The 11,577-nt window shown below is 40.7% G+C and overlaps 1 protein-coding gene across 1 annotated transcript in view; it reads right to left on the bottom strand.

Annotated features, from left to right (window-relative positions):
* LOC133996800 (collagen alpha-1(XIV) chain-like) overlaps positions 1-11,577 on the bottom strand; it is a 204,443-nt gene that overhangs the window by 62,656 nt on the left and 130,210 nt on the right. Inside the window, 4 exon segments of the mRNA XM_062436384.1 lie at positions 1,354-1,477; positions 3,711-3,850; positions 7,656-7,686; positions 7,688-7,731. Coding sequence (XP_062292368.1) covers positions 1,354-1,477; positions 3,711-3,850; positions 7,656-7,686; positions 7,688-7,731 — 339 coding nt within the window.

Raw genomic sequence — 11,577 nt, 5'->3', positions numbered from 1 at the left:
GGAAAACGGATTCTTTTTAATTGCCAGTGTGCAGAAACGAGGTGATTGAGTGCTTTAAAACTCCCCAAACTGCTGCTTCCTGATAGAAAAGGAGGATTAGTGACGCTGTTACTGATCTGGTCCCTGCAGGAGGAAGCGGCTGCTCTGCTGCTGTGTAAACACTGATTAATGACTGCACCTCTCTCCATGCTTCCCCACAGACTTCCTCTCATTACACACACTCAACTAGAAAAGGCTTTCATGTACTTACAGGAGTATTAGACTGCAGGTGTACATGCAAACATGCTCACGTTATTATGCTAATGTTTTTACATGTATGTGTGTGTATGAGCACGAGGGGGAAGACGTGTTTGAGTTGCACAAACAGAGTAATATTGACACAAAGAACATTAGCAACACAAACTAACACATAGATTTAACCTCCTGCTGCTCAATACGTATCGATAATGTTAATAAGAAGGTGTGTGTGTACATGGCAAGATGAGTTATCATGTTCCTGATCTCCATGGTTACCAGAGTAAATGTAATATTTAGAACAATTGTATTCCATTACCTTTATTTAATATAAAGTTATAATGTAAGATCATGCCAAACTAGTTGATATGGTGTTTTATTGACTATTTACTGTTTTTAAGCAAGTTGAATTATTTGGTACAAAGTTTTTATGGTTACACCACTTAGACATTTTTACCATAATCCTCTAATATATTCTCTCTAAATGGATTAAAAGCAGAAATTTGATGCTGGGTCCACAAAAAAAGAATGTGTGCAAGTTATTCATACGTTTATTTTCACTTTTTAACCCTTTAAATTTAACCCTCTTGTCGTCCTCCCGGGTCAAATTGTCCCCGTCTGTTTTGACTGTTCCTTCTTTCCTTCCTTCCTTCCTCTCTCTTTCCTTTCTTCCTTCTTTCCTTTCCTCCTTTCCTTTCTTCCTTCCTTCCTCACTCCTTCTTCCATTCCTTCTTTCCTCTCTCCCTCCTTATCTCTTTCTTTCCTCCCCATTACCTTCCTTCTTTCCTCTGTCCTTCTTTCCTCCCTTCCTTCTCTCATTCCTTCCTTCCTCTTTTCCTCCTTTCCTTCCTTCCTTCCTTCCTTCCTTCCTTCCTTCCTTCCTTCCTTCCTTCCTTCCTTCCTTCCTTCCTTCCTTCCTTCCTCCTTTCCTCCTTACTTTACTTTAAATTTGATTCACACAGGTGTCTTTCTTGGATTCAGAGATGATTTCTTTAAGTCTAAAGATGGATTTTGAGTTTTTATACTTTTCCTGAAACTCTGAAACTAATGAACTGTTCAATAACTCAACAACAGAGGAAACAGAGTCCAGTTCTCCTCATTATGTGGTGTTTTACTCGCCTGTCTTGGTGTTTCCTCCCTTGTAGGCGATGTTGTTGATGGCGTCCAGCAGTCGCTGCTTATCGCTGTACGAGTTCAGCTTGAACTCAGTGCGAGCGTCATCACTGAACTGAGCGATGGCCACCTGTCAGAGAACCAAAACATCGCTAATGAACGACTAAAAAATAAACAACTCTATATTTAGGTAACCTTAAAGGGCCGGTGCATCAAACATACTTATTAAAATATCACTTTCTGCTCACGTCTGCTGGTTTCTAAAGGTTTATTATATTCATTTTTTTGTTACCATGGAAACATTCCTGTTGAATTTGTCAGATGTGATTGAGATGCACAAACAAAATTCCCCTTTTTTTTGTGTAGAGACCAGAAATGTGAACAAAAAGGAGAATAAAGTTAAAAAAAGCTGAAACATGTCTGGATGCACAGAATTAGTTATTTTTTGCATATATATATATTGTTTCCTTCCTTCCTTCCCTCTCTCCCATTCTTCCCTCCTTTCCTTCCTTCTTCCTTCCTCCCTCCTTTCCTTCCTTCTTCCTCCTTTCCATCCCTCCTTCCTCCCTCCCTTCCTTCTTCCTCCCTCCTTTCCTTCCTTCTTCCTCCCTCCTTTCCTTCCTTCTTCCTCCCTCCTTGCCTTCCTTCTTCCTCCATACTTTCCTTCCTCCTCCCTTCCTTCCTTCTTCCTCCTCCTTTCCTTCCTTCTTCCTCCCTTCCTTTCTTTCCTTCCTTTTCTTCCTCCCTTCCTTTCTTTCCTTCCTTCTTCCTCCTTTCCATCCCTCCTTCCTCCCTCCCTTCCTTCTTCCTCCCTCCTTTCCTTCCTTCTTCCTCCCTCCTTTCCTTCCTTCTTCCTACCTCCTTCCTCCCTCCTTGCCTTCCTTCTTCCTCCCTACTTTCCTTCCTCCTCCCTTCCTTCTTCCTCCCTCCTTGCCTTCCTTCTTCCTCCCTACTTTCCTTCCTCCTCCCTTCCTTCTTCCTCCCTTCCTTCCTTCTTCCTCCCTCCTTTCCTTCTTTCTTCCTCCCTTCCTTTATTTCCTTCCTTTTCTTCCTCCCTTCCTTTCTTTCCTTCCTTTTTCTTCCTCCCTTCCTTCCTCCCTTGACTCAGGACAACAGGAGGGTTAAATGTAATATTTAATGTCTTATTAGTTTTCTATGACAGTAAACTGAATATCTTTGCTTGATGATGAAACAATATATATTCTCTCCGTGCAAGTTTAACTCTGTTTCTATAAAAAAGGGGTTTGACATGAATCAGCTCAATCGCCTCGTCTTCTCACATATGCAACGTGTTATTATAGAGCAGAGGGACGCTAAACACACACACACACACACACACACACACACACACACACACACACACACACACACACACACACACACACACACACACACACACACACACACACACACACACACACACACACACACAGGTTTATATAAGATGAAATGTGGGCGGACAGTAAATGATAAATGCACAGTACTTAAATAGCTTTTTCTAGTCGTTACACTACATGTCACATTCACCCATTCATACAGCATTCATACAGTCATCAGCAGCAATGTGCAGTTCAGTATCTTTGCTCAAAGGACACATCAACATGCAGACTGGAGGAGACTCTTCCTCCTGAACCTCCACTAAACTAAACTCATCTCATCGTCAGTAATAAACAAAAGTTACTGTTTACTGTTTTGACTGTTCCTTCTTCCCTCCCTCCCTTCTTTCCTTCTTCCTTCCTTCCTTTCCTTCCTCCCTCCCTTCTTCTCTTCTTCCTTCCTGCCTCCTTTCCTTTCTTCTTTCTTTCCTCCCTCCTTTCCTTCCTTTCTTCCTTCTTCCCTCCCTCCTTTCCTTCCTTCTTCCTCCCTCCCTCCTTCCTTCTTTCCTTCCTCCTTCCCTCCCTCCTTTCCTTCCTGCCTCCTACCTTCCCTCTTTCCTCCCTCCTTTCCTTCCTGCCTCCTACCTTCCCTCTTTCCTCCCTCCTTTCCTTCCTTCCTCCCTCATTTGCTTCCTTCTTCTTTCCCTCCTTCCTTCCTTCCTCCCTCCCTTCCTTCCTTGACTCGAGGACAACAGGAGGGTTAAACAAGTAATCTGAACACGTCACCTTTGGCTCCTCCAGGAAAAGTTGGTGTATTTATTATTATCTTTAATGCTTTTATGTGTCTCATTGTCTGTTGTTGTATGTGTATTGTTTGTTGGTGCAGGCGACAATAAAGACATTTAATTGAATTGAATTGAGGTATTTCTGCACTTTGCCTCCCTGTTAATAACCCATCAATCAAACAGTGAGTCATAACTTTCATTAACTATATTTATACTTCACTATATTTAAATAATGAATCATCTTAAACCCTCCTTTAGTGACCTGTGTGCCATCGGGGCCGATCATGTCCAGAGCTCCGGTGGTGCTGTACAGGAAGCGGATGATCTTCAGGAAGTTATCGTCACCGATGCTCCAAGATCCATCAACCAGGAAGACGAGGTCCGCTTTAGCTGCTTTACACACTGAGAGAGAGAGAGAGGGGGGGAGAGAGAGAGAGAGAGAGAGAGAGAGAGAGAGAGAGAGAGAGAGAGGGAGAGAAAGAGAGAGACAGACAGAGAGGGGGGGGAGAGAGAGAGAGAGAGAGAGAGAGAGAGAGGGAGAGAGAGACAGAGAGAGAGAGAAAGAAAGACACAGAGAGAGACAGAGAGAGAGGGGGAGAGAGAGAGAGTGAGAGAGTGAGAGAGAGAGAGAGAGAGAAAGAGAGAGAGACACACAGAGAGAGAGAGAAAAAAAGAGAGAGAGAGAGAGGGGGAGAGGGAGGGAGAGAGAGAGAGGGAGAGAGAGAAAAGAGAGAGAGAGACATAGAGAGAGAGAGAGAGAGAGAGAAAGAGAGAGGGAGAGAGAGAGAGAGAGGGGGAAAGAGAGAGAGAGATAGAGAGAGAAAGAGAGAGAGATAGAGAGAGAGAGATAGAGAGAGAAAGAGAGAGGGGAGGAGGAGAGGAGGAAATACAATCCATAAATTCAGTGTATTTAGTTATATTTATCTCTCTCTCACAGGTTTGTTGTTTTTTCGACAAGGACGAAAAGATAAAAGGAGGAGAGAGAGAAAAAAAAAGGATAGATGGATGGAAGCAAACAAAGAGCAGAGAGATGGATGGAGGATGCAGATGAATCACAATGAAGGAGATGTATCTGCTTTACCTTCATTCATGGTGTAATTTATTAACCCTCACATACTGTTTGTAATAATGTATGACATCATCGGTGCAGAGATTGTTACATCATTGGTAAATGCACTTTATTACATATTTTATTATGAGTTATGAGGGTTTTTATTACATTATCAGGATATTAATTCATTATCAGGTTCTACAATAGAATAAAATGAAAGGCTATAAACTATTACATGTTTAATCATGGATGCAGAAAATACAGCCATGCTTCTAAATGTGGTAAAGTTACCTAATTATAGAGTCAGGGGCAGAATATGAACAGTATGTAAGGGGTTAAATAACATGATATGATGTTAATATGAGTCGTATTTATTACTGTATGTTGTTACTTTGATCGTTTCTGACACTGAAAATGAATATTGTGTCCCGTGTGTTCATCTCACTTTAACATATTTAAATTAATGTTTATTTTTCTTCCTTTTTCACTGAGTGTAATGATGCATGTGTGTCTTTAATTTGCTCCAATATTGACATAATGACTGAAGGTTGTTAAATTGTGAAGGAAGGAATAATTCAAACTTTGAAGAAGCAACTTTATCATAGTTTACTTTTGATAATTCTTCTTTCTTCTTCTTTACTTTTATAACTTTCTGCTTTTTATTTCTGCTTCATCACCGTTCAAACAAACTAACTCTGCCTTTCCTTTGATGGATGACGAGTCGGGAACGTGTGAGTAAAATAAAAGTGTGATTGATGAGAGTTGAAGTCGTGTTTAAAATCATTCAATCAGAAAAACATCACTTCCTGTTTTCTCCTCTAATAAAATCAGCTGCTGTCTGATTGATCGGCTTTTTCTGTTTCCTCCAAACAGTTTTTAATGAAACCAAACGAGATGAGAAGTGATTTTCTCTCATTAAATAAAGACTAATCTCATCCTGCTGCATTGATTTATAATTATTTTAGATTCTTATTTGAGCTGACAGAAGAAGAAAGAGAGAGAGAGTTATAAAAAAGGAAAATAAATCAAGAAAATCAAGCAGTGATTAATGTTTAAACTTTGTCGTCTTCTGTCCTCCCTTCCTCCTTCTCTTTTTTACTTCCTCTCATTCCTCCGTTCCTCTTTTCCTTCCTTCTTCCCTCCCTGCCTTCCTTCTTCCCTCCCTCCCTTCCTTCTTCCTCCCTTCCATTCCTTCTTCCTCCTTCCTTTCCTTCCTTCTTCCTTCCTCCTTCCCTTTCCTTCTTCCTCCCTCCCTCCTTCCCTCCCTTCTTCCTCCCTTCCTTTGCTTCCTTCTTCCTCCCTCCTTTCCTTCCTTCTTCCTCCCTCCCGTCCGTCGTCCCTCCCGCCTTCCTTCCTTCCTTCCTCCCTTTGCTTCCTTCTTCCTCCCTCCTTTCCTTCTCCCTCCCTTCCTCCCTTCTTCCTCCCTCCCTTCCTTCTCCCTCCCTCCCTTCTTCCTCCCTCCCTTCCTTCTTCCTCCCTCCTTTCCTTCCTTCTTCCTCCCTCCTTTCCTTCCTTCTTCCTTCCTTCCTCCCTCATTTCCTTTATCCTTCCCTCCCTCCTTTCCTTCCTTGACTCGAGGAAGGAAAGGAGGGATGAAAGAAAGAGACAAACTGAGCAGAGAGGTTGTTGATTCACCTTCATTATTCTTTTAATTTAATATTTTTCTTTATTAAACAACTTTTTAAACTTTTACCCAACATGCATCATCATTTATTCAAGTCTAACTTATTATCATTTAGTTCATTTAAAACTAAGTTTAAAGCTGCCAGGAATCTCAATTTACTCTTTTTGGTGATAATCATTAAAAAAGTAAATTAATACAACAGACAAATGTATGAAATAAAACTATAATGAAGCAAATTTACATGTAAAGTGTTTTTCTTTAAATCACAACCTGTTTTTGTACCTTTTTTCATTTAAAATATGTTTATTCTTGTATGAATATTTAAATAATTCACCAATGTTTCTGGTCTACATGAATAAATAAAACCAGTATGAAAGCTTTACATTTCAATAGGTTTTACCTTATATATACGCTCACTGAGCTCTAATTAAAGCATATTTATGAACATTATATTCCATCTCTTAAATCTCACATACTGCTCCTTTAAAAGAGACACGCTGCTTCTTTCATCTTCTCTCCTCTCAGATATGAAACATGAAGAATGTGAATTACACGTCTGAAGAGATGAAAACACACCAAGCCTTACATTTATGTTCAATTACCCTTTTTTATATAGGGCTTAAGATTTATATTTATAATTATGTGTTCCTACTTATATATGTGTGTTAGAACTGGAAGTGGAAATTATCACTCCAACACACACACACATATATATATATATATGTTTGAGTCTGTTTCTTAGGATTCAAAGGGGTGTGTGTGTGTGTGTTATATACTGTCATCCTCACACACACACATATACACACACACACACACATATATACATACACACACACAGATACACACATATATACATACACACATACATACACACACACACACACAGATACACACATATATACACGTACACACACACACATATATAAACACACACACACACACACACACACACACAAACACACACACACACACACTTCAACATGTCACATTATGCTTTCTATCAGATGAAATGTGGGAGGACAGTGAGCTAAACTTGACTATAGATTAAATTAGATTGTGCATATGTTTAAATTCTTCTCCATAATTAAATACTATCAGAGAGTTGCCATGACAACGGGCCCAAACATGCAGCATTATGGTGAGTTTCAGCTCATTGATAGAGAAGATGCTGCAGAAATGTACGTTATAGATTCATCAAACACTTTACACACTGACAGATCATTATAAAAAATATTGATTATCACCTTTTTTTGGAAATGGAGAAAGCTCTGGGAAAAGATTAGTGAGTTAATCTTTAGTTCATGACAACAATCCACCTGTAGGAATCTGCTAAAAGTCTCTGTCTCGTGCTGCATTCAAGGCCTGATTAAACTTCACTGTGCTGCTTTCACTGTCGTCTGCAGCCAAAAACTAAATAATAATGATGATATAAATATGCTAATCATAGTCCACCTCTGCCTGAATATCACCATTAAAACTTAACTACATATAGAATTCTGACTAATACCAGTGTGAAATAAATCAGCTCTTACCTTCTTTAGCAGGAGGGATTGTGGGTGGGGGGGGTGGTGGTCGGGGCTCTGGTGGGCGGCGGGGTCGGGACTGGTACTGCATAGAGAAAAAAAAAAAGAAACACACATATGCATTAAAAAACCTGCAATTTGAAGGTATCTGCACATATTTAAAGTACACATTTAATGAGTTTTAAGACGTTTTTAAAACATCTTTAAGTAAAAATAAAACAATCACTGCTTCTTTTATTTAACTGCTCAACAAACAGTGGAGGAGGAAGTATTTAGATCATTTACTGGTGTAAAAATTAAGCTTTCCGCAGATCTGATCGGCCGATATTTAGCATTTTATGCAAATTGTGAGATCGTCTGTAAAAGTCTTAATTCACCGATCCGATCAATGTCGTCATGGTCGTGTTGAAACTTTTTGCGGATGCTCCCGTTGCATAGGTTGCAGATGGCTCGTGTTTAATCCGACATGATGTGACGGACAATAAAGTTTTATTGAATCTTGAACGATTAGCTGTCAGATTCAAACAAACATGTCGGAGGTGTGGGACTTCTTCAGAGTAAATGAGACAAGAGATAAAACACAAACTATTTGTAATCTGTGCAACACTAAAGAACCTCGTGGGGAAGCATCTGCAGTAATCAGGCTCCTGGAGAAGGAACACGAGGAGGAGCGGAGGTTAAGAAACGGAGCGTAAACAAAGAAGACGTGATCGGCCCCAAACATCCTGATGGTGTGAAGCCTAGTAAAAAATACTAATGTCACTGCAGTAATAGTCTGCATTAACACATGTGACTGTTGTACTCATGTATGATATATTATGAGACATATAATTATAATGCAAAAGCAGGATTTTACTGCTGTAGTGAGTTGAAATAGACCTGCAACTAATATACTGATTATTCTTTACTTTAACCCTCCTGGTGTCCTTGAGTCAAGGAAGAAGGAAGAAGGAAAGGAGGGAGGAAGGAAGGGAAGAAAGGAAGAAAGGGAGGAAGAAGGAAAGAAGGGAGGAAGAAGGAAAGAAGGGAGGGAGGAAGGAAGGGAGGAAAGGAGGGAGGAGGGAAGGAGGAAAGGAAAGAAGGAAGGGAGGAAGGAAGGGAGGAGGGAAGGGAAGAAAGAAAAGAAGGAAGGGAGGAATGGAAAGAAGGAGGGAAAGAAGGGAGGAGGGAGGGAGGGAAGGAAGTAAAGGAAGGAAGGAAGGAAGGAAGGAAAGGAAAGGAAAGAAGGAAGGGAGGAAGGAAGGAAATAAGGATGGAGGAAAGAAGGAAGGAAGGAGGGAAGGAAAGAAGGACAGAGGGAAGGAAGGAAAGAGGGGGAAGGAAAGAAGGAAGGAAGAAAGGGGGGACGGATGAAGGAAAGAAGGAAGGAAGGAGGGAAGGAAAGAAGGACAGAGGAAAGGAAGGAAGGAAGGAAGGATGGAGGAAGGAAGGAAGGAACAGTCAAAACAGACGGGGTCAGTTTGACCCTTGAGGACGACACAAAGGTTAATTAATAAGTTGATTGGTTGGTTTATGTATAATAATCAGAAAATAATAATAATGATAAATAACAAATATAACTACACTCAGATCTAATTTAATGCTTTAACTCATTTTACACCTTGAATATCAGACATTTAAAGTCATTTTAAGGATCTGCAGGGACTCTGAATTATAACCACAGTCATCAAACACTCACCACACATGCTGACATGCTTTATGACCCCAATCTTAAATTTCATCTCTTAAAAAAACCCACACAAAAACAACCAAAGTGAATCTATAGAGGAGCGAGGAGCCTCCGACCGCCCACACAGTCATATATAACCTACAGAATGTGTAAAATAAGCACATTCAGACCTGTGATTTCTCCTCCTGTATAATCTGGAGGGATTGATCACAGCATCAAATGCAATCTAAATCAAATCTACTCTTAATCTGTGTGGAGGAGGAGGAGGAAGAGGAGGAAGAGGAGGAGGAGGCAGCCATAAAACTACATAACCCCCCCCACACACACACACACACAGTTTATTTTACTCAGTGCTGTTTAAGGCAGTAAACTGGAGCCACCTGAGGCTGAGTTACAGTGAATTAGTGGTGGAGGCAGGTGGGAAGCGTTCAGCAGCCGCCTGCAGCGATGGGAACAGTCATTTAGAGCTCTGACTTTCATTTGCATCAAAACAAAGCTATAAATCACCGTGGAGACAGAAGAGGCTCCAAGCTAACCTGCTCTGGAGGAAGAGAGAGAGAGATCTTTGCTTTTATTCCTTCCTTTATTTGATCTCTGAGGTCATGTCTTTGTCTTCCTCTTCTCTTCCTCTTCATCCTCACTTCATTAGTTTCAGTATACAATAAAAAATGAACTTGAGACTTGAAACTTGTTCCTTAAAGCTCATCCAGTCTTTTTATTATGAATGGTCCTGCAGGTGAAGTGCAGACTTTAATAATCAATCTAAACCTTATCTTCACATATAATAAATACAAACTGCATCACTGCTCCAGTTTGTTTAAGAAGTTACTACAAACTAAAATAAAGGACCAGTAGAAGATAAATAAGGTTTATAACCCTCCTGTTGTCCTCGAGTCAAGGAAGGAAGGAAGGAAGGAAGGTAGGAAGGGAGGAAGGAAGAAAGAAGGAAAGGAGGGAGGAAGGGAGGAAGGGAGGAAGGAAGAAGGAAGGAAAGGAGGGAGGAAGGTAGGAAGGTAGGAAGGAAGGAAGGAAGGAAAAGAGGAATGGAGGAAGGAAGGAAAGAAGGACAGAGAAAAAGAAGGAAGGTAGGAAGGACAGACGGAAGGAAGGTAGGAAGGAAGGAAGGAAGGAAGGACAGGAGAGAGGAAGGATGGAGGAAAGAAGGAAGGAAGAAAGGAAGGATGGAGGAAAGAAGGAAGGAAGGAAGGAAGGAGGGAGGAAAGAAGGAAGGGAAGAGTGAGGGAGAAAGGAAAAGAGGAGTGGAGGAAGGAAGGAAAGAAGGACAGAGAAAAAGAAGAAAGGGAGGAAGGAAGGAAGGAAGGAACAGTCAAAACAGACGGGGTCAATTTGACCCGGGAGGACGACAGGAAGGTTAAACAGCAACGAACAATATAAGCAACAAATCAGGTGTGTTGATGTTTTAACTCCACAGTAAGATATATATATATATATATATATATATATATATATATATAATAACTGGCTCTTTGTCTCTACAGTGAATCTGGTGAATAAGACGTCGACATAATCAACAGGATCAATGCCTGAAACTACAAGAAAAAGTGTAAAAAAAAGAAGAGAAACTTTTCTTCTAACGCAGGATTTCAGTGCTCATGATGATCACTGAAAACAAAAAATACCCCCCCCCCCCCCTCCTCCTCCCCTCTCCTCTCTTCTTGTCTGCAGACGGTGGGACTTGATTAGTGTTTCGGGGCCGCCGGCGCAGAACAAACGTCTCCTTCTCAAAGCAGGGAAGAGGACTCATCTTTCATCGCTCCCATGAGGATAAAAGAGGTTTTTATGTTGAGATGACGCCATCGTAAGTGGGCTTCTTCTTTTGTACACGACAGCTGACAGCGGTTTGTGTGTCTCTACTATATTGTTATCGTGCCACATGTGTGAGCGCGTTTAAAATGTGGGTTTGACACATCGTACGGAGGAGGAAAAGTCCTTCTGTGTGTGTGTGTGTGTGTGTGTGTGTGTGTGTGTGTGTGTGCGTGTGTGTGTGTGTGTGTGTGTGTGTGATTATACATGCAAAAAAACACAAAGCTGTATTCAGTATATCAGTTTTTAGATCTTTTTTTAGAAGATGCTCCTTCACTCTAACATCAAAATGAACCAAACACCTGATTGGACCAAAACCAGGATGGTTGGAATTACCTGAAAAACTGGTGTATAAGACACACCTTTAATGCAATATTTATTCATTTAAAAGTGTGGTGTGTCTAATACACCAGTAAAATACAGAGAGAGGTTGGATGT

This window comes from Scomber scombrus, chromosome 16, assembly GCF_963691925.1.
Source record: "Scomber scombrus chromosome 16, fScoSco1.1, whole genome shotgun sequence".
In the NCBI taxonomy this organism is placed as follows: Eukaryota; Metazoa; Chordata; class Actinopteri; order Scombriformes; family Scombridae; genus Scomber; species Scomber scombrus.
This window is presented reverse-complemented; position numbering and strand designations above follow the sequence as displayed.